The sequence below is a fragment of the Ciconia boyciana genome, chromosome 19, assembly GCF_034638445.1.
Source record: "Ciconia boyciana chromosome 19, ASM3463844v1, whole genome shotgun sequence".
In the NCBI taxonomy this organism is placed as follows: domain Eukaryota; kingdom Metazoa; phylum Chordata; class Aves; order Ciconiiformes; family Ciconiidae; genus Ciconia; species Ciconia boyciana.
In genome coordinates, this window is record NC_132952.1 from 5,566,159 (window position 1) to 5,593,290 (window position 27,132).

Below are 27,132 nucleotides of genomic sequence, written 5' to 3' on the forward strand. Positions count from 1 at the left end.
CCCGCCCCCGCCCGCGGTCGGTCGGTCGGCCCGGCCCGGCCCGGCCCAATCCCCCGCCCGCAGAGCGCTGCCGCCGCTCACCTCTTGCCGGCGGCTGCCATGCTGCCCGCCTCGCTCCAACGCGGCCGCCGCTTCCGTTCCCAGCGTGCCGCGCGGCTCCGCGGGGCGGGGCGGCCCGGCCCCGCCCCTGCCCGCCCCGGCCCCGCCCCCCCGGCTCCGCGGCCGGCCCGCGGGCTGCCTCAGCGGGGCCGGTGCCACGCGTGTCCCCGCCCCCCGCAGGACGGGACCCCGCGCCCGGTAAGCGAGCGGCGGCGCGGGGGCGGGGCGAGCTCCCCTTCCCCCGCAGCCCGGTGACACGTGCGCGGCGGCATTTAGCTGCGGGGGGGCGCAGCAGCGAGCCGGGCCGGGCCGGGCCGAGCCGAGCCGAGCCGAGCCGAGCCGAGCCGAGCCGAGCCGAGCTGAGCTGAGCTGAGCTGAGCTGAGCTGAGCTGAGCTGAGCTGGGCTGTGGGCACGGCTCCGCGGCGGGGTTATTCCGGGTGAGGGAGGAAGCCGCAGCCGCGGAGCTGGCCCCGGCCCCGGCCCCGTCCCCGTCCCGCCGCGGCCCGAGGAGGAGCCGCGCACCTGCCCGCCCCCGCCCCGCCCCGTCTCGCCCCGTCTCCCCGCCGCGGGGCCGGCGGCAGCGGTGCGGGTAGAGCGGTGCCCCGCAGCATCCCGCGGACGGGCCGGGCCGGGCCGTCGCTGCGCCCGCCGGAGCCGTGAGTACCGCCGGGGCACGGCCCTGCCGCCGCCTCCTCCCCTCCCTCTCCCCGCAGCGGCAGGGCCGGGCACTCGGACCCCGCGGGAGCGCCCGGGCGCGGCGGCGGGAGGAGGGTGAGGCGGAGGGGTTACCCGGGGGGGGGGCCGGCGGCGGCGGGGGGACCCCCGGAGGAGCGCTCCATCGCTCCCCGCCGCTGCTCTTGCGCTGCTGGCGGCTCATCCCTCCTCGGGGAGCGAGTTTGCCTGTCGGGGTCGAAGGCGGCACGTCTGGAGAACAGCCGGTGCCGCTCCTCCGCGGCCGGCTCGGCTGCTTGCGCTCTCTGCCTCGGCAGCTCTCTGTAGCTGAGGCCGGCAGCATTTCCGTGCCGAGCGGGGTCTCCTTCCCTGTCCTCTGCCAAGCCGAGGAGCGAGGTAAAGGAAAAAGCTGCCGCTTTAGAGCCTTGCGAGATGGTGGGGCCCAGGGAGCAGCTGCAGAGGGGGTCTGACAGTGGCGGTTTTGCTTGCCCTCAGTGGAAGCACACGGGCTGTTTGGGATCATTGGCTGTGGGGGAGCTGAAGGGCACAGGGAGAAACGTTGCCTCAGGTTTTCTGGTAACTTGGGGGAGAAGCAGGAGGCATCTTTTTTCCTGGCCTCTGCAGTGACCATTAGAGCAGAGGGCTCTCCTCGAGCTACGGCATCTCTGTTTGTGGAGGTGGTCCTAGGGAGCAGCAGGCCAGGGCAGGCAGCTGGTTTGGTTCTGCTGGCTGAGCAAATACCTCCCTCTCCAAGGAGTGCTGGCCCTGGGACCTCGGCTTCTCTACAGCAAGGAAGAAATGCAGCGGTCGGGTGGCTGCCCCTGCTCTCTGTGCATCGGTTCGCAGCCACCGACTGACCGGACTTTTGTGCCAAGCTAGAAAACAGCAGAAACGGTGGCCTTGCTTTTATGGGGTCTCTCTACAGAGAAGCCTGCTTTCCTTTGACTTCGATGGCTGCTGTCTGATGAGCAATATCTCGGGGCACTCTCCGTTGCTGGAGACCCCAAGGACGGAGGTTAATTCTGGAGTGATTCAGCAACATGTGGATAGTCGGGTGCTTTTGATCCTGACAGTCTCCAGGTGTGCTAGGCTGATGCAGGTAACTTGTTGCCCCTAGGACAGGGCACAGCTGAAATGAGCCTCAGAGAGCCACTGCCCCTTTTCAGTATGGATGGTCCAAAGGCATGAGCTGCATTTAAGGATGGGAGGAGGGATGGGGCCTCCGTAACAGATTTGGGATGTCTGTGTGCTAGCGGTTTGCACCAGGAGGTGCTGGTTTGTTACAAGTTCACCGTTATATGACTCGCTAACGCTTCAATATATGATAGCCTTTTGGTTACGATCACTACAGCCAAACAATCAGTTCTGTGGAATCTCTCCCCTCTGCACCCCAAGTTGCTCTCCTGACCCATGAGCATCTGCTGGAAATACTTTATTCAGCATGGCAGTGAGTAAGACTCTTTGGGATCTTGGGTGTAAAGATCTGAGTTTCCTTCCTGAGAACTGACTGATTCATGAATCCCAGCAAATAACATCTAATTCAGAGCGGACCGGGAGCTGGCAGGCATAATAGTCAGCTGCTCTCTTGGCTTGACAGTCTAGGATCCAAATGGAGTCGCTCCTTAGCATCTTGGGTAGCTAGGATAGTCCCTTATGCTTTCTGTCAGCTAAGGTCAGCTTGGTGAGGGTGGCAATGGAACCTCTTTGCACTGCCAGCCCATCTGGTGGCCATCCGCCCTTGCTCTCATCAGCATCAGTGTGGGTCTCTGTAGACGGAGTGGCACGTGAAAATCAAGGCAGGCATCCTCTGAAGACTGGAGATCTGCTGGGGAGACTGTTCTGGGTTCTGGTCTTGCTTTGCTGCATTTCAGGCTCAGCAGCTCAAAAATCAAACAGCTTCTGTATTTTCTCAGGTGCTGGAGCCTTGCCTCCAAACCCTTAGGCAAGCTGGACTTGGTAGCAAGAGAGGCTTCACCCTTTCCACCTGGCCTGCTAGAAATGGCTGCAAACCACGCTGCCTTCTCTAAAGGATGTGACTCCTCAGGGACAGGAATTCAAGCTCCTTCAGCTGAAATTCCCAGGGTCTGGGACCCACTGGCCTTGGCAGGCCCGCAGCAAACTCAAAGCCATTATGTCACATGCTCCTCATAGCTCAGTTTTCATGTATGTGGCCTGTCCTGCTGCCTTCAAGAAGATGTGAGGGAATTCTATTAATTGTTTTCTGGCTTGAAAACAGGCTCCCACTGCTCCAGAGTGTGAAGCACTGAGCTTGTTCAGAAGAGGAAATGCAGATCTGCTTACGTGGTCCGGTTCGTCTCCGTTGCCAACCCACACTGATTGAGGCTGGTAGGAGGCTTCGTAAGCTGTCCGTAAACGTGGCGTGGGCCATGCTGTCTCTGCGAAAGCGATGAGGCCAGGGTACAGCTGGTGACCTCCACTGGTGACCTCCTGGTTCGGAGAGTCACTCGTGAGCAGAGCTTAACAGGGCATCGGCATTGTTCCCTGGCTTATCCACCTGTACAAAATCCGCTCGCCCATTTGCAGCCAGCAGACCTGAGTGCTTTTTCCTTCTTTCCTAGTCTACTGCTGGAGCCCCTAGGCCACGCTGCCTCACGTCATGGAGTCAACTTTCCCTTTAGAAGCCAAGCGGTAGCTCGTGCTTGAGTCTCACCAGGTTCATCGCTCTCGTCTGATGTCAGGGCATTGCTGTGCAGTAACGACCTGTTCTGAACTGGCCCACTGCCACCTATTCGAGACACCATCACCTGGCACAGTGGACAGGCAAAGGGCACAATCCCTCTTTGAATAGCTGCTGGCCAAGGGTGTTGCAGACAGGGAGCTCCTGGGCCAGTCTAGGAGCCAGGAATATTCAGATCCTCTGATATGGGCTGCCTCCAATGACCTGAGCGCTCTCGCCTTGTCTCTTTACCTGTCTGAAAAATGAGTTGGCGACAGAGATGTCTGTCACAGGGGAGGCTAGAGGGAGACTGGGAATACCACAGTGATGGATAGTGCAGCTGAAGCTGTTAACTATCACTGCTGCCTGGAGAGGAGGCTTGCTTGATGCCTATGTGTAGAGGTTGGGCACTGCTTGTGCCATAAAGTAGCACTCGATACGACAGTAGCTCCTCTCCCGTGTCTGCTGGGGGACACTGGGAGGGGGGAATTAGGACATGACCCACATTTCCAGTCCTTGGCAGAGGCAAAGGGCTCCTTTTGCTTAGATTTTGGTGTGCTTTGTGCTGGACTGTAGGAACTGCTGTCTAATTCCAGTGCAGCTGGAGACTTGCACATTTTGCTGAGCAGCTCAAGGCATGAGTTAGTTTCCATTTCTTGTTTCTTCCTAACCTGGGAATTCAGCAGTCCCAAACCTATTCGCGTCCTGACCCTTACAACCAATTACTCAAAGTGACCCAAATGTTAGCACGGATGCCTCTAAATCCCTCAACCACGGAGTCGTGCTTGGAGCTGCTGTGATCCCCTGTGTGCAAAATACTAAAGGCAAAAGCTGAATTTGAAGATGTCTGCAGGAAGAGTTGCTGCCTGTGCAAAGTGTGCATGAGAGAGGGAGAATGTGTACCCAGATAGACACTAAGCAGGCTGGATACCCTTTATCTCTTTCGGGTGTGGGAATGTCCCGGTGCAGGCATTGAGGCTCTGCTTTGCGCTCCCTCCTCTCTCAGCTAAAGCACTTCTGAGCGTGAGCTGGGGTAACTGAGAGCAACTTTGAGCTGAGTTTCCGAACAAAACTCCCCAGGAGTAATGGGGAGAGAGGCTTTATTAGAAAAGACCTCCAGCCTTCTGTGTGCACCAGAGCCGATTGATTACAACCCACTGAGCTGCTGAAAGACACTGACTAGGTCAATGTGCTGAATGCCCTTCTTGCCTGAAGCCAGCACCGTCTCTGTGCCGTAGAGCTGGCAACTGTGTGTAGTTTTCCCCCACCTTCCCCACCCCCTTTCCGAGGCTCCACATCCTCTCTGGCAGCTTGTCACTTCTCTGCAGATGTCTAGACAGGAGGATTCAGTGCGTGTCAGTTATGCCTAATTCATTAAAAAAACCCAAACCCTACTGAGAGCTGGGGATTCTCAGTCCTGCAGACTCAGCGCTGTCTGCGGTGCCCTGTGCTGCCTTGAGGCTAGCTCAGAGCAGACTAATTCCACCGATCGGCAGGAGCAGCGCGCACCTCACCCTCCCATCCATAGCAAGGGGGCTTGGGGAATAGAAGGCAGGCATGTGGTCAGGGGCAGTGCTGGCAGCAGGAGCAGAAGAGAGAGAAGAGGAGGTGGAGAGAAGTGTTTGGGGCTGCAGTGCATGCTCCTAACTTCTCCTTGCAGCTCACCTCAGTTATGTGTTCTTGGTGTGCTCGTGTCCTCTGCTGTGTCCGTCAGGAGCTGGCAGAGGGGTGCAAGGGGTCCGAGTCTTCAATCTGGCTGTCTGAAACTGCCAGCTTCCTAATTCTACTATCCCTCCTGCCACCTCTGAAGGCAGAGCCGGTGCCAGGAATGACAGGTCCCCTTGCCACGTTAAGTCACATTTTGATCAATATTTGCAGTCCTGACCTCTGTATAGGTGCTGCTGTAAATCAGCCATCACAGTAGCGATGGCTGGACCTGCAGTTCAGAGCATCTCGTTCACTTGCTGGTCCTGAACTATTAGGTCCCTCTGCTTCCTCACAATTGCTGGCTCTTCTAGGCTGAACACACAATTAACCTTATATTAAAAAGACTGACTGTGAGCCTTTTGCTGTCTGTTTGAATTCCCTGGATGCAGGTAAAGTGCTACAGGGGCTGAGAAGGGGCTGAACCCCAAAATGTTGTATTGAGGGGGATGGAGTTCTCTGTCTGTATCAGTGACGCTAACCTGACAGGTCCTGGTGGGGACAATTGCCTAGATTTAGTGCCTGCTTTGCCTTTGAGTCCTGGGCATATACAGCTGGATGATGTCCAACTCTCTTTGATTGTGTTTATTGGGGGGAAGGGAGCGGGAAAAGTAGGAATGCAATATATTTTGTAATGGGCAGTGCCAGGCCCTCTGAAAGAAGCAAGAATTTGGGATATCCAAGTTTGAGGTGTAAGGGCAGGTAGCGTATATCTGCTGTAGCTTGTGAAAACAGCCCTGGTGTCTTGGACATGCCTACTGCAAGAGGATTACTGATGCAAAAATACTGCTAGTCATCTGGTAGTTTAAAGCTTCTCTTTAGACATGGAGTTCAGAGCCATGGACAGGGTTCAACAAAAGGGATAGCTCAGCCAAATTAACGGGGCCTCCACAAAGCAATAAGGAAGGTGAAAATTTGCAGGCCTGCAGTGTACTCAGCTGCATCTCTGGATGCTGGTACGAGCTGTATTAGTGGTCTTACTTTGCAACAGCACAACAGCAGCTATTGTTACTGCCGGCTCAGCTGTTTGTGTCCCTTGACTGTTGAAGGGAAGGAAGAGAACACAGGAGCACATCTTCTTCCCAGCCCTGCTCCCGGGAGGAAAGGAGCTCCTCGCGCTTGGGCAGGCCAGGGTCTTGCCTGTGCCCCTTTAGGCTGCCCCGGTCTAGTCCCGTCCTGAGCTTTAATGTGTATGGCACGTTTCGGTTCTTTGGGGGAATGCTGAGAATTGCAGGAGGCTGCTTACTGGCAAATGGCCTGTGACTCCTCTCAGAGGGCTTAAAAATAAGAATTCTGATTTCTGGTGTAGGGGAGATGGAGATGCACTTGGAAGCCGCGATTCCTGCCTGTGACTCCGCTGTCAAGCTCCTTCCCCAGGGGTCCATGCTGTTGCTCTGCCCCAGGAGGAGCTTTGCTGTGCTGCTGTGGAGGGCATGGCTTTGGCTCCGCTGCTCGGAATGGAGATCTGAAGCTGCTGGGCACAACAGAGCAGTGCTGCCAGCAGCCCCTTCCTGCCTGGGGACAGAGCCAGAGGAGGTCTGTAGGCAAAAAAAAAAAAAAGGACTTTGTGCCTGGGAGATGGACCCCCAATGCCAAGAAAGGGGGGGAACCACTCCTCCGAAGGGGAAACTGGCAACGTGGTGCCACCTTATTGACCTAGTTTGTGCTGGCCTCTGCTCTGTTAGTGCCGAGATACGCAGGGGTAGTGTATCACGGCACTAACGGAGCAGTGAGTGCCAGCGAGGACTTAATCTCTTGTCCTGAAGGTCTGATGGCAGCAATTCTGTGGGAGATGCAGTGCCGCGCACAAAACAGGGCTTTGTAGCTGATTTACCAGAAAAGAGGTACTGGAATATCAACATAGGGATAGGGCACACGTGGAAGTGATGGATTTAAGCATGATTGTATGTCAGGCCTTAGGGCATGTCATGCCTTAGAGTAGGGGATGTCACCTTATCCACAGCAAAGACTCGTCCCCAACATCTGACCAGCTGTACAGGATGTGTCTTTGCAGTCTCCTAGCTTGCCTGGCAGACACAAAATCTCCATCCAGGCTGTCAACAAAAAGCCATTCTCCAGGGCCTTCCTGGGGAAAGGGCAGGCTCTGAACTTTTCCCTGGAGGATACTCTGTTGCCTGTTTATTGCTCAGCACGCTTCTTTTCACTCTCGGCAAAATATGGTTTTTTGTGCAAGGAGAACAGACCTCCCTTTGGGCAGGGATCATTTGCATTAATTAACAGAGCTGTTATGCATGGCCACGCTCTGTCGCATAGGAGCCAAACAAACGCCTTCTTTTTTTTGTCATAACCTAAGAGTTATTACAAGTCAGCCACCGCATCCATTATAGCTGATGCGTAACACGTGCATTCATGCTGCTGCATGCTCCACAAAAGTGGGCTTGTATTTACGTCCCCCCGCTGGAGCTCTGGACACTGCTTTACTGTCTCTTGTGGTCCAGGCACTGTTCCCCATTAATTATGTCTTAGCGGTGCTCATAGACCTTCATTTCCTGGGAATGAAGTTTTACAAGGAAATAAGGAATATTTAGTGCTGCCAGTGAGGCTGAGAGTTCAGGCACAGGGAGCAGCAGTGGGGTGTCCTTTCCCTTTTTCCCCCTGATTATATTCTGACCCGTTAAAGCAAAAGAGCTCTGATGGGAACATGTTATTGCAGAGTGGAGGGGACACCGGGAAGTGGGACTGAAGGGGCTGTACCCACTGCAAGCCTTAGGCCAGACCCATGCCAGCACTCCCTGTGCTTCAGCATGGTGACCTTCTCCCAAAGTGGCTGGTGGGTGGGTGAGCTGCTCTCCAGGGGAGGGATTGCTGAGGCTGTAGTGTGGCTGTAGCAAAAAACCATCCGGCAGAGTTGGTTCAGGCTGCCTGCAGCTGTGGGTCAGGTCAGCTGTGGACTGTCCCCCGGTGCGGGGATGCTTTTGGGAACCCCGTGGCAGTGCGGTGGCTGGGCGTCCCCATCTGGCCCTGCTCAGTCACATCAGAGACCGAGTGACACAGCGGTGGTGTAGCTCAGGGTGCTACACCGGTGCGGGCGAGGGAGGCAACGGTGGTCTTTCAGTCGAGCTCTTCCGAGCTCTGTGAGGTGCGTGCCAGCCCTCGCTGGCGACAGCAGGGGGGAGTGAGTGGAGAGGGGAGTGAGCGATAGCTGGTCTCTACCTCTTGGCCGTGGGAATCATTGCAAGGAAAGATAATGTCACCCTTGTCACTCTCTGCACTTGTACTTGCCCAGAGTTGTGCAATGACTCAGTGGCAGGGCTGGGAAGAGAGCCCAGCGCTTCTGACCCTCTTTGGAAATGCGTTTGATTACTGTGATGCCAATGCATCGGCTACAGCAACCTTCAGTCTGTTGTGCCCTCTGCGTCTCTCCCCTGACTGCTGGAGCCGAGTTGTGTGCTACCCCCAGCCTGGCCAGGGCAGCAAACCTTTTCTCACCAGTTTCCGAGAGCGCAATGAGAAGCAGTCCCATCTCCCTGCTCCTCTGTCCTGTCCTGCCTTGTCCCCCCTGGTCCTCCCACTGCTGTGGAGCCAGGAGCTCCCACCCTTTGCTGCCAGCACCCAGGAGGGGCAAGGCGAGTGCTCTCAATTAGATCTGGGGCATGACTTAAATACTGATGGGGAGAAGTATGCTCAGCAGTGTATTAAAAAGATAAACCAGCTCGAGCAGATCAGGAAAACCCTCAGGCTTGCAGCTAGGGAGGGGAATAAAGGCGAGAAAGCACTGTCCGCTCTCTGCCATTAAACCAGGTCTGGGAAAGGAGCTCTTGAGCCCAGGTGGAGATGCTAGCAACTATAAACGGCCTTCGTGTGGGCACCTCTCATCCAGCAGCGTCCACGCATGTGAATTAACGTGCTGAGGGTGTCCTAGGGATGTTGCAGCTTTCCGAAAAGCTCAGCTGAGGGGTGTGGGAGGAGAAGGCCAGTTAACTCATGGGCTCTTCTTTCCTGTCAAGGGCACAATGGCATCCTACTCTCATTGCTGGAAAGCATCAACAGGCATTGCCTTTGTTGTGTGCCCACGAGTCTTCCCCGCTGACAGAGAGATGAGGAATCTCATATCATGCGGGATGATGCAAATAGAAGAGGGCATTGCAGGCTTCTCTCCTGCTCAGGAAAGATGTTTATTCATCTTTTTCCTCCCCCAGACTCTAGTACCCGATACAATTGCTATTTAAAAATGAATAGATGGCTGCATTCGTGGCTGAGCAGGCACAGCATGGTGGGTTTCTATTTTTAGGCTCAGCACGGCTGGCGACGTGTAGGTGTCGTGAGGAGCACAGAGGCTGAGGGGATTCTCTCGCCGCAGGGATGCGGGGGCAGGCGCACGAGTGCAGCACACGGGCTTTTTTTCTTCAAGCTGCCTTTTGCTCCTGCTCCCTCCCCCTTCTTCCTCCTGCTGCTCAGTCATTCTTTCTTCACTCCCCAACCTTTCCTTTGGGTGCTGCTGGCAGAGAGACAGTCAGACGCCTTTCGAAACGCCATGAGCAGCCTAGATGCAGACAGCATGGAAAGAGAAAACATCTTTGCACAAATAAATGCCCTTATTCCTTGATTAGGCAATTTTTGTTTCTGCGAGCGGATCAAGTTCATACTCCTGCTCCCTGCCTGGGCTGTCCCAGATTGTGTGGAAGGACTGTCCCGCTCCATGCTCAGTGGCACATACGTGTATGTGCAGACTGAATTCTGCATCGGGTCCCAGCCGCCCGATCCGCATCTCTGTTCTTTGCTGTCTGTCCCCCCTGTCAGCCTTGTCAAAGAAAAACTACCTGAAGTTCAAAGTTACCTCTTGGAAGGACAGCCAGGGTCTCAGCTGGGGCTGCTTCCAGGGAGATCTAGGAGCTCTGCTTTGCCCAAACTGCCTGCTAGGCTAGTGCAGGAACAGGAGTCGGCGGTGCTGGAGCAGGACTGTTTGGTGCAGCCTTGAGGCTGTGGTGAGGTTGGATGTGCCTGGGTAGAGGACACTGGAGGGAAGTGGAGATCAGGATCCTGTTCCCTAACTGACCTGGGAATCCCCAGCCTCTGTCCGAAAAGAGGCCTGAAATATAGAATGTCAGGAAGAGTCGAATCCCAGGTCTGCAGGATTCTGTACTGGGACTGTAGAGCTCTGTGCTGCAATTGCCTTTGCCCTCTGCCTTATCCTCCTGATTTGTGAGGGCACGGGAAATACAGCAGCTCTCTGAGCTTAACTTTTGAAGGTAGGTGCGTGCATTACAAATCTCCTAGCAACTTCTGGAAGCTGGAAGGGAACAGCCACCTCTCGAAGAGCTGTGGTCCATAACATCACTCTTGCCTTCTAGGATATGGGATTCCCTGGTTATTTTTTGTTTAGGCTAATCAGGGTTGTCATGTTTGCTGTTTCTAGTGGTCTGTTTAAGCTCGCTTGGTCAGTGCAGGACTGGCATGCCCTGGTGAGACTCCTAAGATCAATGCTTCTGCTGATATTGCATGGAAATGCAGATAGTTAGGTGGATTTGGAGACGGTGCAACTTCAAGGAAAACCAGTGTGAGCACATATGTTGTAGAGCGGTACCCTTCTGAAGGCAGGTAAGGAGGATATCGATCCGGAGATGAACGCAGCTGGGAAGCAGTGAGTGTCACAGAGCGGAGAAGAGTCTCAGCATCCCTTTGCATTGCTTGGGTTCTTCCAGGGACTGTCTCCTCCCCATCGCTGGTTTATGAGCAGGATGATGTTTCCCTGGCAGGGGCTGGTTAGACAGGAGCTGTTCTTGCGCGGGGTCTCTGAGCAGTGGCAGCCATACTTGGGGGCTATGGGAATTGTCTGGGGCTAGAGCGATTCCTGCCTGGGTAATGCTTTGGTTTTCCCCCATGTCAGTGCCGCTGAGAAGGGAAAGCCCACCATCTACCACCTGCAGCCATGGAAGGGGGTGTGCAGCTCCTCAACCGCGATGGCCACAGCATCTCCCACAACTCCAAGCGACACTATCACGATGCCTTCGTGTGCATGAACCGCATGCGTCAGCGTGGGCTGCTCTGCGACATTGTGCTCCATGTGGGCACCAAGGAGATCAAGGCCCACAAGGTGGTGCTGGCGTCCTGCAGCCCGTACTTCCACGCCATGTTCACAAGCAAGTAGTGTCCTCTCTTCCCCGTGGCCAGGGTCTCCCTGCTCTTCAAACCCGCTCTTCCCTGCAAACCCCTCCCCTTTCTGCCCTGCTCCCTATTCTGACTGCCCTACCCTATGCAAATATGATGCCTGTATATCATCTCTGTGAGCAAGGGCAGTAATGTTCCTCATTTGGCTCCCTTCCATGAAGCCCTTTGCCCGTAACCCCCTGCACAGGTATCTTGATGCCCATCCTGCAGACGTGGACCCCATTCCCTAAAGTATACTGCTGCTTCTCCTTGCTAAGAGGTAGGCAGGAGACCTTTCTGGGCTGTGGAGGTGGATGCAGCTTGTTCCATGCATGGTCAAGTCTTTCTGAGGGGAAACAATCCTGCTGCGGGACTTTGTTCATGTCTAGTATCTGTGTTGCCCTAGATGAGATGAGTGAGAGCCGCCAGACCCACGTGACGCTGCACGACATTGACCCACAGGCCCTGGAGCAGCTGGTGCAATACGCTTACACGGCTGAGATTGTGGTAGGCGAGGGGAATGTGCAGGTAGGAGCTTCCCCCCAAATCTCTCTTCTCCACAAAACCGTTCTGTATGAGACTTACCTCCTGGGGGCTCTTCTCTACCTCTGCTCAGCACTTTCAGCTCTTGTTCTGTGATGGCACCTGCATCTAGCAGTGGTCAGGGAGTTCATCTTCTGCCCCTGCACCTAGAGGTGTGGCTCCTGCGATTGCTGTGGCTGGGAATGGCTCCTCAAAGCACTATGCAATGGCCAGGTCTAGTCCTCGGCATCTGCTGTTCTCCTGCCATTTCCTGGCCCTGTGGGGAGTTACGGGCGTCCTTCTCAGCTCTTCTTTAGCTTAGTCCTGTTGGAAACAAAGAATGCTTTTTCCTCTATGTGCTTGTGTGCCTGAAGGTGCTCAGTAAGCCTGTTCTGTTATTGACTTGCGGTGAGACGAGGGTGAAAATGGTTTCCTTGCCCTGGAAACTCTCTTTTCCCCCATTCTTTTCCACTGCCAGACACTTCTTCCTGCTGCCAGCCTGCTTCAGCTCAATGGTGTGCGGGATGCTTGTTGCAAGTTCCTACTCAGCCAGCTCGACCCATCCAACTGTCTGGGAATCCGGGGTTTTGCTGACACGCACTCCTGCAGCGACCTCCTCAAGTCTGCACACAAGTATGTCCTCCAACACTTCGTGGAGGTGTCCAAGACAGAGGAGTTCATGTTGCTGCCTCTTAAACAGGTGAGGTCCTGATGGGAGTGTGAAGGTATGGGTGGGCAAGGCTTCTTGTGCCCTGTCCTGGAAGGCACGGTGTGCGTGTCAAGAACCCAAGGGACCTGCACTGAGGGGACAGGGTTTGGCAGGGGAATGTACTCAGATTCTGTGCTTTGGGTCCTCTCTATTCAGTGGAGAGGCAATACATGGGAAGAGTGCTGTCGGAGAGCGAGCTTAATCCCATGTGAAATGGGGATGGGAGGGTAGCACGGAGGATAATTGCTGTCGCTGGTGCTTGCCACGTGAGCTCTGAGCACACTGCCCTCTCTCTGGGAGCACAGGCCAGGGAATAAGTCCAGGCTGCCCTGGTCACGTAGCTGTGATGTTTAATTCAGAGCTCAGCTAATGTTTCCTGCTGCTCTTCATGTGGTGCCAGTATGGCCCCTGGGTCGTCACTGCCTGCAGAGTGCTGCGCCGTGCCCTGGCCAGGGCATTCCCAGTCCTTGCTCTGCATCACCCGTATGGTCCCTCACCAGGATACAGATGCTTCCCTTCACCCATTCTCGGGGCAGTGGGGTGCGTGGCAGCAAGAGGAGGGTACGTATCTCCACTTGCTCCAGCTCCGTTGTCCTTGGCAGGTGAAGTGAGTGTGCTGGGAACAGCCAGGACACCTGGCTCTATCCCATGAAATATTGAAGGGATGTGTGCAAGCAGAGTCGTCTGCCTGATCTCACTGATGTTGATTGGAAGTGTCGGGCATTGCAGCAGCTTCAGACACAGAAGGGGGGGAATGAGCCAAGGAGGACGATCGAGGGCAGAGCTGTCTCCACACCAGTGCTGCAAGGAGAGGGGAGGCACAGCTGCACCTGCCTGGTTTGGGGGACCCGGTTGCTCTTTGGATCCTTCTGTGTCCAGTGAGAGAGAGTAGCTGTACACCCCCAACTGCCAGCATCTACAGGAGGCAGGGGCTCTGCCTCTGGCAGTGCTGTTCTGCTGGGCCAGTTACCTGGGTGTGTGAATGCATCCTTGCCTCCCAAACCGTACCAACCGACGCTTGCCCTTTCCACCCCGCTCTGCAGGTGCTGGACCTCATTTCTAGTGACAGCCTCAATGTGCCATCAGAGGAGGAGGTGTACCGGGCTGTGCTCAGCTGGGTCAAACATGATGTGGACAGCAGAAGACAGCATGTCCCCAGGGTGAGTCTGCTGGGGAAGGTGGCCTGGTTCCACCCACCAGCTCCGAGTGCCTGGTCTGGGTGGGTACACGGCCGAAGGAAGCTGCAGGGTGGCCAGAGGGCAGGGACAGCGGGTCCCTGCCATACCACTTCCAGTCCAGGCATAGATGAGGGTGCTGCTGAGAAAATTCTGTCTCCCAGAGTGAAGTCCAAACTATTGACAAATCCGAGGGGGATGCCCTGTCTGACCCCTGGCAGCTTGGGCATGTGTAGGTCTGGGGAGGATGTGGGCAGCAGGAGAGGTCAGCCCTGCCTGCAGCCTTCCTGAGCTTTCACAGGCATCCTCAAACAAAAAGCTCAGGCAAATTTGAGCAGGGAACTTCTTTTAACTCATGCTTTTGTCTCTCTGCATCTGCACCTTGGAGCATGGATCTGCGAGCCTCCCACCCGCCAAAGGCGCAACTGGAGGAGACATGGTTAAGCCCTTTCCTGCGGGGCTGCCAGTGCTTGGCACAGCGTGGGCACCCTCTCACGGATGCAGCCTCGCGCTGCGGTAGAGGCTGTCAGTGCCTCCAGCAGCCCCGGCTTCCTGTCATCTTGCCGCTCTCATGCTTCCAGACAGGCTGGAGCAGTGGGAGAAGGCATCCCTAGGTGCCCTCCTGAAGGCTGGGGCTGAGATGGGGCAGGACGAGGAAGACTCTGAGGGTTTCCCCTGGGTTTCCGCCTACCCTAGGGCTTGACCCTAGACAAGTTCTGTCTCCACCTTTGCTGGTTGTGTGCCCTCAAACATCCCTCCTGTGGGCAATGCAGGCAACATGGGGCATGCTGGGCAGAGGGAGGTGGTGTCTGGGCTCTGCAGCCCCACAGCGAGGATTGTTACTGATAGCACGAGTGCTGGAAGAGGATGTGGGTACAGGCAGAGGGCAGGGTGGGGATCTGGGGTGGCTGTGGGACATGTCATGGCCAGGCTGAGAGCTTCTGGCTCTGCAGAGACATTAAGGCTGAATTGCTGCATGTGCTTTGGTGCCCTTTGTCACCGGCTGCCTGTCCTGCCAAGAGAGCAGGATGACATCTCCAGGTGGAGTCAGCCTTGCCAGGGTCCCCGGGGTTTGTAGGGGAGATGTAGGGGCAGCACTGGGGTTCCCACCCTGCCGATGGGGTGCGACTCCTCTCCCCTCAGCTTATGAAGTGCGTGCGGCTGCCCCTGCTGAGCCGGGACTTCCTCATGAGCAACGTGGACACAGAGCTGCTGGTGCGGCATCACTCAGAGTGCAAGGACCTGCTGATCGAAGCCCTCAAGTACCACCTCATGCCGGAGCAGAGAGGGGTCCTTAGCAACAGCAGGACGAGGCCGCGGCGCTGCGAGGGGGCCAGCACTGTGCTCTTTGCTGTGGGTAAGGCCCTGCCACACGCTCCCCTACGTGCAGACCCCTGCCCAGGGCCTCGGACTGTTGTTTGCTCTGTTTGCCCTCCCCTGCGCAGGTGGGGGGAGCCTGTTCGCCATCCACGGGGACTGCGAGGCCTATGACACGCGGACGGATCGGTGGCACATGGTGGCCTCCATGTCGACTCGCAGGGCCAGAGTGGGCGTTGCTGCCATCGGGAACAAGCTGTATGCTGTGGGCGGGTAAGGAGGGCCAGGAGCCGTGCGCAGGGAGCTGGCAGGGGTGCCGTCAGCAGCCCCTGAACGGAGCCCATGGCGAGAGCGGCACAGAGCTGCTCCGGGAGCAGAGATGGCCAGCAGAGCCTGCCGGGGCCAGCCTCCGGATGAAGCAATCCAGTATCTCTGGGTTACTAACTGCAGGAATAGCAACTGAAAACTACATCCCTGCCCCTTGCAGTTCTGAGCAGTGAGTTTGCTAGCTCTCTGTTTGGCGGTGGACATCCTGGGCTTGCGCGGTTTCCTCCCATTTGCCTTAGCCCTATGCTGCAGGCTGTTCAGAGCCTGCTAAGTCCCCAGCCCACCTCTTCCCTAGCGTGTGGGGACCCTCTGAGACCTGCTTTCTTTGCAGACCACCAAAGAGCTTGGCTAAGGGCTCTGCACTTTCAGCAGGTGCTTTAGTGCACTCTGTCTTGAGGAAGCTGGGCAGGGGGGAGAGGGGAGGGGTGGTGACAGGGACCCAAGGCTCTTGGTCGCCTCCAGAGCTGTAGGACCAGCCCACAGGCTCATCTACAATCCAGGCTTCCCAGCTCTTACATGGTCTCCCTTTTTCTCCCTCCAGCTACGATGGGACCTCTGATTTGGCCACAGTGGAGTCCTATGATCCTGTCACCAATTCCTGGCAACCTGAGGTGTCCATGGGCACCAGGAGGAGCTGCCTGGGTGTAGCAGCGCTTCACGGGCTTCTCTATGCTGCTGGGGGGTACGATGGGGCCTCGTGCCTGAACAGGTAGGGGATTGCCTTGCTACAGGCTCCTCCACTGCTCTTGCATGCACTGTCCTTGGCGCTGGGTGCCTGGCGAGCCCACAAGGCCGGCTCCTGACAGATGGACTGGCCCCAGAGTAGATGTCTTGCAATCCAGCTCTGTCTTCCAGTGTCTTTGATGCAGGCAAAGTTTCTTCAGGGGAAAAACCATTTTGTAGCCCTGCGTCACAACAGAACATAGCCTTTGTCAGTTCTTCCCTCCGTTTTCCCTGTCTATTCCCAAGCTTCCTTGGGAGCTGCCCCTGAGGGCCTGTGTCAAAGAGCTTTGACCTGGGCTTTGCCAGTGTCACACCTTATGTTCCTGTGTCCCTGCCTGCTGCAGCGCAGAGCGGTACGACCCTCTGACAGGCACCTGGACATCCATCGCTGCCATGAGCACCAGGAGACGCTACGTCCGGGTGGCAACTCTAGGTGGGTGATGGCATGAGGACCCGACTGACTTCTGTGCAGACTGTCTCTTGCATTTCTGGTGGTTCCTTTTGATCTTCTTCTGTTCCAGTTCCTGCCCCTTCTTCCTAGATTCCCTAGCTGTGAGTCTGGGTAGCCCAGCCATTCCTCTGCCATGTCCTGACATGCTCCCTGCCTCTGCCCTCCTCCTCAGTCTCCTTAGTAGTTGGGTTTCATCACATCCTGGAGGCAACTCCTGAGGGGACCCACAACTTGTTCCTCAGCTCCTTTGTGCCCCTTCTACTTTGGAGCAAGAGGGCTGGCTGTGGATCATCACCTGTCCCCCGAAAGGAAGAGACAACCTTATTACTCCTTCATTATGAAAGCAGGACAGTCCTCTTACTGATGATCCAAGCAGTAGTGGGGGGTCAAAACTGTCTCTACCGGGGGTGTCACAACATTAGGTGCAATGCTGTGATGACTCCTGACTCCATTGAATGAGCTCTGTCCTTAAGGAGGATGCAGTGTGAGAACTGGCCACTTCATTGTTTAGTGCAGCTATGGGGTTAACGCAAGTACCACCCTCCACCCTAGCAGATGCCGGACCTCCCTGGGGATGCCAGGGCAGCGTGCTGCTCCCCACCGTCCCAGGAGCTGCTGCGCAGTGTCCCTGTGGTCCCCTGCCCTGTTCTCTGGTTTCAGCTCTCAGTGCTGACTCAGAGGTTCCCTCCCCTCCATCACCAGCTCATACTCTCTGCCTGCCACGGCCTTTACTGGCGTTCCCCTGCTCCAGCCTCCGCTGCTAAAAATAACTGATTGCTCTGGCGGGGAGCACTTGCAGCTCCCATAATGAGGAGGTCAAGAAGCGGCAGGCGAACGAGCTCTTCAGGAAGCTTGCAGCGTGGCAGAGAAATTGCCTGATGAATATTTCACAATGCTCCATGCTGCAAGGGGAGGGGGAGCTGGGGGAGCCCTGCTGAGAGGGGCTCGGCTGCCTGCGGAGCAGGAGGCACTGCGGCTCAGCTGATGCCCGTATGGGCACCCCGTGCAAGAGTTGTGGGAGGCTGCGCCGGGATCGGGACCATGCTCTTTAGCTAACTCCTGTGCACGTGTGACTGTCTTTGCAGAAGGCAACCTCTATGCCGTTGGGGGATATGACAGCTCATCCCACTTAGCCACAGTAGAAAAGTATGAGCCCCAGGTAAATACAAGAGAGAGCATGCCTGGTAACCCTTTTCCTTCTCCCCTCCGGTTGGGTGCCTGAAAGGGCCCTGCAGAAAGCTGAGGGCCACGCAAGTTGCTAGAGAACTTAGCAGACAGCGAGAGATCAGCTACCCGTGGTCTCTTAGCAAACCGCTGCCATAGTTTAAGATGTGACCGCTTCCTAGCAAAGTGTTGCAGCAGCAGTGGAGCAGAAGGTGTGCCCACATGAGCCTGCGCAGCACAGACCTGCCTGCCTCCTTGGAGACTTAAGCCTCCATGGGTGACTATGAGATGGTGTGGGTATCTGCCCCCTCCCCAGCTCTTCCACAGGGGCAGAGTATCCGGGGTACAATCCAGAGCAAAATGAGCCAAAGCTCATCCATGCAGGCTCCAAGATGTATCTTTGAGATTTTTCAACCACCAGAATGCTCTCTATCCCCATTGCCTGTAGGCCAGCTCAAGTTGTCTAGGAAGAACAGTTCTTGTTCATGCCCTGAGCTGTTTCCAGCTTCCAGCTGAGGTCCTTGCTGCACGCACATCCAGAGCGGTGAGCAGGGATTGTGGCAGGCTGGGGACATGTGTTGGGCCTGGGGTCCCACAGCTCTGTTAGAGCAGGCTGGATCACTGCAAAAAGATCAAAGAGAAGGTCCTGGAGGTTTTTCACGAGATGTAAAGCCACAGCTGTGACTCGTACAGATTTGAAATAGATACAGCTCAACCCCCATGACTGGGCTGGGATTCAGCTGTGACGTGACTGGTGGCCTGGCACAGAGATTTCTGTGCTCAGGCCCCTGGGATGGCAGAACTCCTGCCAGCTGCGGCTGGGCTTTACTGAGCCAGTCGGCGAAGGTCTCTCCTGGGGCCTGCAGCAATTCCTGCGGGAGAGTTGAAGGGAAATAAGTAGGGTCCCCCCAAAAGGCTTTTTGGGGGAGGACTGTTATGTCAGGAGCTGTGTGGTTAGAGCAGGACTGGGTTGGCAGGGGCACATTGAAAACGTCTTGTGCATCTGGCTCACAAACAAACATTGCCTCTTCCCAGATCAACACCTGGGCGCCCATTGCCAATATGCTAAGCCGCCGGAGCAGCGCAGGAGTGGCTGTGCTGGAGGGGATGCTCTACGTGGCTGGCGGCAACGATGGGACCAGCTGCCTTAACTCTGTTGAGCGCTACAACCCCAAAACCAACACATGGGAGAGCGTGGCACCCATGAACATCCGTAGGTAAGGAGCTCTGCCCCTGCCACGCTCGAGCTGCGGGGGAGCCTCAGCTGCTGCAGTCGGGAATGGGGACCCCATCTCACAGAGAGCCTTGCCTCACTTGGCACTGCAAACCGTAAAATGCAGACCATGCCCCAGGGCCTGGCTAACGCTGCAGCTGGCCGGCTCTGTGCTGCTCGCACAAAGGCAGCCCATGCTCCCTGCCGCACTGCGAGGGACTGGTGCACGTGTGCCGGGAGGGCAGAGCAGGGACGTTCTGCAGTAGGTGTTTCTGCAGAGGGATTTATTCTCAGCAGTCTGTGTGGCCGTAAAGAACCAGGTGGTGTAGCTGGCTGAGGCCCCGTAGGAGATGTTGCTGGGCTGTGGGAGGGTTTAAGGCTTGGAAGTCCAAGGATTTTAGGCTCCTAGCGCTTGTTATTTAGAGGTGGCACTTCTCCAGTGGGACGAGGGTATCGGAGTGAAGGGGAAGATCTGAGGCTCTATACTGCACTCTGCCACTGACTGACTGTTTGAGCCCAGTAGTTCATTTTCGCTGGGCATTTGTGAGGCTGGGCACTCCTTTTTGTGGGTGACAGAGCTCTGGCCCATTCATCTGAGGTGCTGAGCTCCCCTACGCTCCACATATGCTGCGTTCGAGCCTCACACCCCTGTGGTCTCTGCGTGGTCGTTGCAGGAGCACCCATGACCTGGTGGCCATGGATGGGTGGCTGTACGCAGTAGGTGGCAACGATGGGAGCTCCAGCCTAAACTCCATCGAGAAGTACAACCCCCGTACCAACAAGTGGGTAGCAGCCTCGTGCATGTTCACACGCCGGAGCAGCGTGGGGGTGGCTGTGCTGGAACTCCTCAACTTCCCGCCCCCCTCCTCGCCCACCCTGTCAGTGTCTTCGACGAGCCTTTGACAAAGAATCAGGACCTACCTTACCTCAAGGGGACAGGGGCGCCTGGCGAAGCGCTAGGCCAGCGTGGCCCGCCCCGCGGGGCAGCCGGTCGCTGTAGGAGGAGAGCGAAGGTACTGGCTGCTGCCTCCAGCCCCAGCACTCCTGTCAACCCCCGGAGCCATCCCCACTCTTGGTGCACACATCAGATCAGCACGACCACAGCAGTTAGAAATGTGCTTCCTGGACGAGCACCCTCCTTCTAGAGGGCAAGGAGAAGGGGGTGCTCTCTGCTCCGTTCAGACTCATCTCACCGCTCACCCAAAGGGTGTATATTTTCTTTGGGGAGGGGAAACTTTAAACCATTGCTGCTTCTTGGATTCACGTGATCCAGCCGGTGCCACACATACGAGCACGGCCAGCCTTGGAGGCTTCCAGGAGTCCTGTGGGGTGGCGGAGGTGGACAACACTTCTCCCAAGGACAGGGCTGAATGTGCAACCATTCCTCTGAATGTCACTGTAGCCAAACTCTTTACCAAGCCTATTGTGCACTGTTAAAGACTCTGAGGCCACCGTATGGTTCTCAATGGTGTCTAATTGATGCCTTAAAATACGCAAACAAAAGAAGCCCAGCTAAGGGACAGGGCCTGGAGGAGGTGAGGTTTGGAGACAAAACTGGATGCAGCAGCCGGAACCCTCCAGTGTTTCCATACTCAGCTGGCCCCACCTCAGTCGCTGCTCCCAGCTGACCATTGCTCTGGGCAGTCCCCAGCCAGGCAGATGGGTTGAATGACCTTGTTTGCATCCGTGCCGTTGCTGTCCCAGGTTCAAGTGACCGTGCGGCTACCTGCTCTCTGCACGTGGTCCTGGTTCACAGTTTGGCTGGGAACGGATCGGCCTGTTTGCTGTTCCCCTCTCTGCAAAGCAGATTCTGGGTTTATGGAAAGGTATCGGTTCTTAAACAAGAACAGTCCAGCCTTCTAAATGAGGAGGATTGCCTGGCGTTACTTTTTTGGGTGTTAATTTTTTGCCTTTTTTAATTTGAATGCTAATATTTTAATTTTTAATGACTTCATATCCGTTTATTTTTTACACGATCCTGGTATTCCCCATCCTATCTGCTTTTAAGGCAGCAGAAGGGATGCAATTACTTTTCTCATTTGTTGATGAGATGATGACTGTGTCCTGGAAGACGTTCTCTATAGATGTGTGGGTGTGTGTGCATGTGTGAGATACCGTGTGTACAGTGAAAACAGCATGGAAGGGACCATTTGCAATTAGTGACTCCCTGGCAATTAAGCAACCACTTTAACGAGCTAAAGGTTGAATAAATTAGTACTGTAAGTCACAGGCCTGTCCTAGACCCACCTGTGCCATGGAACCTCTTGGGTGGTATTTTCAATGCGTATGCTGTAGGGTGTGTGTATGAGCCTTGAACTGAGACATATTATCAGGTGTTCTCCACATTATAGAGGAATGACTCAACCACTGGTACCTCAATAGTGTTCAAATGTAGCATTGGAAATGTGGTCTAACTGTTTGTTTTGAACTAATTCCTTTATCCTTTTTCCCTCCGCTCCTTCTCATGTCTCATTTACAGAGTTCAGATTTCACTTGTGATGGTATTTGTTGGCCTAAATTTTCAAGTGGCTAGGGATTTCTTCTTTTCTCTTTTCTTTGGGGTGAAAGGAGAGTTTGAGACAAGACAGGGACTCCCCAACTTAAGACAATTTTTACGGCAATCTAATTTCTCCTGGACAGGTGCCGGCATGTTTTACAAGCCCACTTACAGTGCCTAACACTGGACACCTGAAATTACCAGCAGCTTCTGAAAATCTGGGCTGCTTCTCTCCCCAAGGACAGTCTGGGCTTCTCAGGCGGCTGAGGCCTTTCTGGCTTTTAGAACAGACTCTAAATCTGCTTTTCCTTCCCCTCTCACTTGCCAAGCCTCTGCCCCAGCCTGTCGCAGCTCGGCAGCTCTCCCGTTCCTCTGTAGTGCAGAGGACCCTGCAAATGTCCAGGCTCTGCTCGTGCAGGTTGCTGCTTGGTCAACGTGGCAGTAGGGCTGCCCTAAGTAGGTCACATGAATCTGCTTCGTTCGAAATAACGATGGAATCGGTGAAGTCTGCTCTGTTGCGTGCATGTGCCTACATATGAGCGAGGTCTCAATCCTTTTCTTCCCATTCCTATAAGCAACATCAGGATTTTAGTCTTCTGCTGGACTCATATCGACCGGTGCATTCAAGGTGCCCCTGGCTCTAGGGTCCTCTTTGAAGGAGGATCAGCCTAAAAGCCCCACGGCCGTGTCAGAAGTGAAAGGTGCTGGTGCTGGGCCTTGGCCCAACATGCCAACGTCCTGCCGAGGCCTCTGCGTGAGGAATGGCGTAAGGATGGCGGAGCCCAGCCAGCCTGCCGAAGGGAGTACTGTACGACAAGGACGGGCAGTGCAGGGCCAGAGTGGAACTGCTGAAGGGAGAAACAGGGCTGATTTCAAACAAGGAATGAGTGGTTATAGCAGTGGCTCAGCTTCTGGTCCAACTGCTGTAGCCTAAAGGGGTGCTGCTGCCTTGGGGGGCGGCAGGCAGGCAAAACCAGAGGGGAGCAGGCTGAGGAGAATTTTTGTGCCATGTGCCCTTGGCCCCAGTTGTAATCTTTAGCAATTTACACTGCAAATGGCGTGCAATGCTGTCCTGCCTCTTGAGGATCAGGGAAACAGGCAGCGTGACTCCTGGCACCCGCCGGCTGGGTCCTGAGCAATACCACCGCTGAGCCTGTTCTGCAGAAACCTGGGGAGGAGGGAGCCTTTTGTGTCTCTGATGTACTAACTATGCAGGTGCTCACTGCTTTCCTGTAAAGGAGAAAGAAGGAAGGAAAGGGCAAAATAGTTCCCCAGCAGCTTGCAGGGGTCCGGAGCACCCCGACCCACACTGTGTGGACACGAGGTGTCAGCATCTGCCCTGGGAGATCCCAGGGTGGAATTGCTTCTGGTGCTGCACATCCCTTGCTGAGCTGGAGGCCTCGGAGGGGATGTGCGTCTGTGTCTGTCTGTCTGTGCGTAGTACCCTATCTGAGGGGAGGAGAACTGTCAACTGTGTGGCTTTTCGGCCAGTTTTAGTTAGCGGTGTCTCATCCAAAATGTTATTTGTGTGATTTCCCATGTGAGCTTTTCCCAGCGGAGGAGCATCCCTGAGCGGGCAGCTCCGGGCTGCGTGTGTTGATGTGTTTCGCCCAGGGACCCTGGTGTCGGTCTGCAGTGAGACGGCGAGGCTAGGCAGGAGCCCTTGCCCCGATGCGAGGGCAGAGGTTCGCTTGGCCTTACTGGTAGGCAGACCTGGTCCACTCCATGTCAAACCGTTGTCACTTTGATTTCTCTGTAAGTTATCTGACTTATTTATGTGGAACTCTGTTTCTCTGAATTTTTTGCACTACATGGGATTGGGGAGGGGATACAAGCAATAGAAGCCAACATGTACAATAAAGACGTTTTCTTGAATACTGGATCCTGCGTCTTGCATCCTTCCTTTTCGCTCCTCTGGCCCCACTCCTGTGAAGGCAGGGATCGCTTCTCTCTGCATTGCCCTGCGCGGCGGTGGGGAAGGATGGGTGCACAGGGCAGGCTGCTGCGCATCCGTGCCTGAGCAGCCACCGATGAGATCTCATCTGCCTGGGTGCAGCCACTCCAGGCTTCAAGGCATTGGCACAGAGCAGGGACAGGCACCTGTCTGGAGGCCACTTCGGGCTGGCCCTGCCGTCGTGGATGTTAGCAGAGGCGGCCAGAGGAGCCAAAGCCAGCTTTGAAGGACCTGCTGCACCACAGGTGAGCTAAATGGAGTGGTTCTTAGCCCAGATCCCCGCCCTGCGCTCAGCTGGCTGGTGCTGGGTGCCTGGCCGGCGAGGCTGCTGCCTGCAGACAAGGTGCTTCGTATTCCCAGCAAGGGTGCTGTGCTGGGGCTGTCCACCGCTCTATGCACCTTCACCCTACCCCAGGGAACGGGCAGGGCAAAGGTGCTGATGGTGTTGGAGACGGCTGGGAAAAGCCCAGCCCAGGGGCTTTAGAAGCAGACTGATTTACACCTTTCCCCACTGTTAAATTCTAGTTTGGTCTCCCTAGGACTCCCGATCTCCAGTGCTGTTGACAGCTTTCCCCTGCAGTGGAAATGAAAACCAGATGAGAAACATTCTCCTTTACCTCCAGCTGCCACATGCATCGTGCCTGGGGGCAGGCGGAGCTGGTCGGCCGTTCAGCAGTGGGGAGGCTCTGCAGCAGATCAGATCTGCCTTCGCTAGCTGCTGCCAGTCACTGCTGCCTGTGGGGGAAACGCTAAGACCATTTCACGGTGGTGGGGGTGCAGGGGGTGAAAAGAGCAAAGACAAGCTGCATGGCAACATCCCATGGGGCCTGAAAGGGAACTTTCCCATGCGTGCGTACTGCAAGCCCTGCAGTTAAGCCGCGATGCTGTACTTGGCATGCCAGACTTGGCTATAGCCCTGCCGTGTCCTCTTTCTTGCTGCTCTCTAGGCTCTTGCTTCTGTTGCAGGCTTCTATAAATAACTACCGTGCTGTAAAAGTCTCTCCAAAGTCTGGAGCCTAACTCCTTCCCCACCCAGTTCAGGCTCTCCTAGAAGCAGAGCAACGGGGGTCCGGGAGAGCTTGCCCGGCAAGCCTGGGTGCCCAGCGCTCGGGGAGAGAGCTGTCCTCAGCCGCCGGTCCCATCCGGCCCGGCCAGCTGTGGAGGTGTCACTGGTGTCCCAGCGAGCAAGATGATGCATATTTGCAGGACCTGCAATAACAGCAGGAGAGAGGCAGTTCTATCCCTATTTTGAGCTGTAAGGTTCTATTTGGAACAAAGATGTTGGCGGAATAGCACATTTCTGGTCACAGTGCTGACCGTGTTAGTCATGGATCTTAAGAGGAATCATACTTTTCCCCGAATAAAACACAGTTGTTGCTGTTGGCTGTAATTTCTGGTCTCTGCCAGGAGGTGCTGGCATGTGGCTTTGCTGTTGGGTAGTTGTTTCACAGCTGTGCAGAGAGAACAGAGCTTGCGGAAGCACCCTGCCATAAAAATTATGGAGTTTCTGATAGGGCCCCGCTGGAGGGGTGTCCTGTTGCTTTGCTCGGCCATGAAGGGTTAATGAATTATATGACAGAAAAGGGAGGGGGATAAAGAGGCTGGTTTTAAAGGTCAAAGATGCGGAGGCCTTTGAGGAATTTTATGGCATGTCCGTTATCAGCAGCTCTCTCTGGGCAAGTGTTGCCTGACTGTACAATTACCTCTTTGGGGATTTGTCGATTTTGTTACTGCAGGGTGACTTCAGTTCCAAGACAAGGCAGATGCAAAAAGAGAGAGTCTAACACATCCAGTATGTCCATAAGACCTCACATAGCAAATCCCAGTTTGATTCAAACAGATTTTCTAGGAAAATATCCTCTCCTGGTTTTAAAAATCCCTTGTTGAAGAAGCCATCACAGTCCTCCGGGAGTTGTTCTGGTAAGAAATAACCTTTCCTGTTAAAAATGCATGCCCTGTTCCTAGGTTCAACTTGTCCAGCTTCACTTTCGCTGCATCTCTGCTTGTTCTCTCGTTGCCAGCTGGTTGTCGCAGGTCTGTTCCCCATGCGGGCGCTTCCAGCCTCACTGCATCACTGTAGCCTCTCTGCTACCGTAGCAAGATGGAGCTGCTGGACTGTCACTCGAAACAGTCTGGAGACAAAACCTGCTCCCTGGAGCAGCCGGCAGAAAAGCTCTTCCCAGAGAACAGTCCCTGTTCACAGTTGCTATTCACTCTCCCTGGCTGGCCGCTCTATAATAGATTGGTGGCTCTTGCAGTCTTTGTAGTGTTTCAGAGTCTTGCTAGAAAGTCGTGTAGATGTGTCACATCACATGCTTTGCAGTAATTTCTTCGATCAGCACTATTATTTATATTAACTAAATCTGATTTTTTTTTTTTTCAAATGTGGTAGCAATTAAATTAGTTTGACAAGATCTAATTTCCATAACCCTGAGTTGATTTGTATTAATTATCTTCTCCTCCTTTAATTCTTAAAGTTAATCCAAGTCCCTAATAGCTGTTACATAATTTTCCTAGGAATCAGCGTCAACTGATAAGCCCATAATTACTGGGATGTTTGTCTTTACCCATTGAAATATTGGTATCCCCATTAACTTACGCAATTTCTCTGCAAATTCCACGGTCCTGCAAGACTTACTGCAAATGAACAGCAGTGATCCAAGACTTTTGTTGTTCAGGTCTTGTAAAACTCTTGGATATGAATTCTCTGGACCTTCTGATCCAGAGCACCTAAGTTTTGTGTTTGCTTTTTAACAGCCACCTGCAGTACCATGGAATGAAAAGGGGTTTGTCATTTCCTATGACTATACCGCCTGTTTTTTTCAATCCATAGAACAGAAATATTTATTCTGCATCTACCTTTTGTATTGTCATTAACTACTCACTATTATTATTTCTATTTCCACACAGTAAGGGACTCATACCATAGTCAGGAATCTTTGGTTTGCCTCCTTTTAAAGCATTTCTTCTATAAATATCCCTTTAGTTTTGCTGGTCATACACATCTCCTTTTGGTCTTTGCTTCCTTTATGAATTTTCCATCATTCCTAGATTTCAATATACACTAGCTTTCCCCTGTTTATTTGTTATATTTTTTATACTGTTTGTTTCACTTCACCTCTAATCCAGGCTGGTTCTTTTTAACTAATACAACTGTTCTGAGTGCAGCCTTTTGAACACCTCAGAGAATGCTTAAACAGTAACCACTGATATTCTCTTTCTGCATCCTTTTTTCTTCCGGCTGAACTCAACAGTGATCGATTTCCTTTTGGAAAAACGCTCCAGATGCATTTATTAGGGGCTCCAGCGTCTTCTTGTTTGCTGGTAAGCATGCTGCGGTCGCTCGCTGCATCTAAGCACCGCTGGGTTTTTATTTCTGTGGTTAATTCCTCTTTACAGGGAAGATGAGGTCTAGGGCCAGATTCACCCACCTTGAGGGCACCGTTTGGTTAATCGAGAAATCCCCAAGCTTGAAACACTCCTGTGGGAGACCTTATTGCAGCCTTTCACTACTTAAAGGGGGGAGATGAAGCTTAAAGGGGGCAGATGAAGAAAGATGGGGACAGACTTTTTAGGAGGGCCTGTTGCAATAGGACAAGGGGTAATGGTTTTAGACTGCAAGAGGGCAGATTAGGCCTAGATAGAAGGAACAATTTTTTACAATGAGGGTGCTGAGGCACTGGCCCAGGTTGCCCAGAGAGGTGGTGGATGCCCCATCCCTGGGAACATTCAAGGTCAGGCTGGACGGGGCTCTGAGCAACCTGATGTAGTTGAAGATGTCCCGGCTCATTGCAGGGGGGTTGGACTGGATGGCCTTTA

At 54.6% G+C, this 27,132-nt stretch overlaps 2 protein-coding genes across 5 annotated transcripts in view; one reads left to right on the forward strand and one right to left on the reverse strand.

Annotated features, from left to right (window-relative positions):
* The window catches only part of NOC2L (NOC2 like nucleolar associated transcriptional repressor), a 60,075-nt gene extending 59,847 nt beyond the window's left edge, over positions 1–228 (reverse strand). Inside the window, exon 1 of one of the 2 annotated variants that reach the window (XM_072883847.1) lies at positions 82–228. In XM_072883847.1, coding sequence (XP_072739948.1) covers positions 82–101 — 20 coding nt within the window. In that variant the 5' untranslated portion in view covers positions 102–228. The remainder of the gene's footprint in view (positions 1–81) is intronic. The other variant, XM_072883848.1, reaches the window with a different exon arrangement.
* KLHL17 (kelch like family member 17) lies at positions 202–23,239 on the forward strand. 3 transcript variants are annotated; one of them, XM_072883849.1, is made up of 13 exons: positions 202–297; positions 11,002–11,254; positions 11,470–11,541; positions 11,668–11,789; positions 12,262–12,483; positions 13,536–13,652; positions 14,811–15,024; positions 15,113–15,257; positions 15,853–16,020; positions 16,379–16,467; positions 17,571–17,644; positions 18,685–18,866; positions 19,537–23,239. In XM_072883849.1, exons 2-13 carry the CDS (start codon positions 11,044–11,046, stop codon positions 19,763–19,765), a joined length of 1,845 nt encoding a protein of 614 aa, XP_072739950.1. In that variant the 5' UTR covers positions 202–297; positions 11,002–11,043; the 3' UTR covers positions 19,766–23,239. The 3 variants fall into 3 exon arrangements, with proteins under 3 accessions (XP_072739950.1, XP_072739952.1, XP_072739951.1); XM_072883850.1 differs by lacking the exon at positions 202–297 and adding an exon at positions 550–756; XM_072883851.1 differs by lacking the exon at positions 11,470–11,541.
* The last annotated feature ends 3,893 nt before the right edge of the window (positions 23,240–27,132 follow it).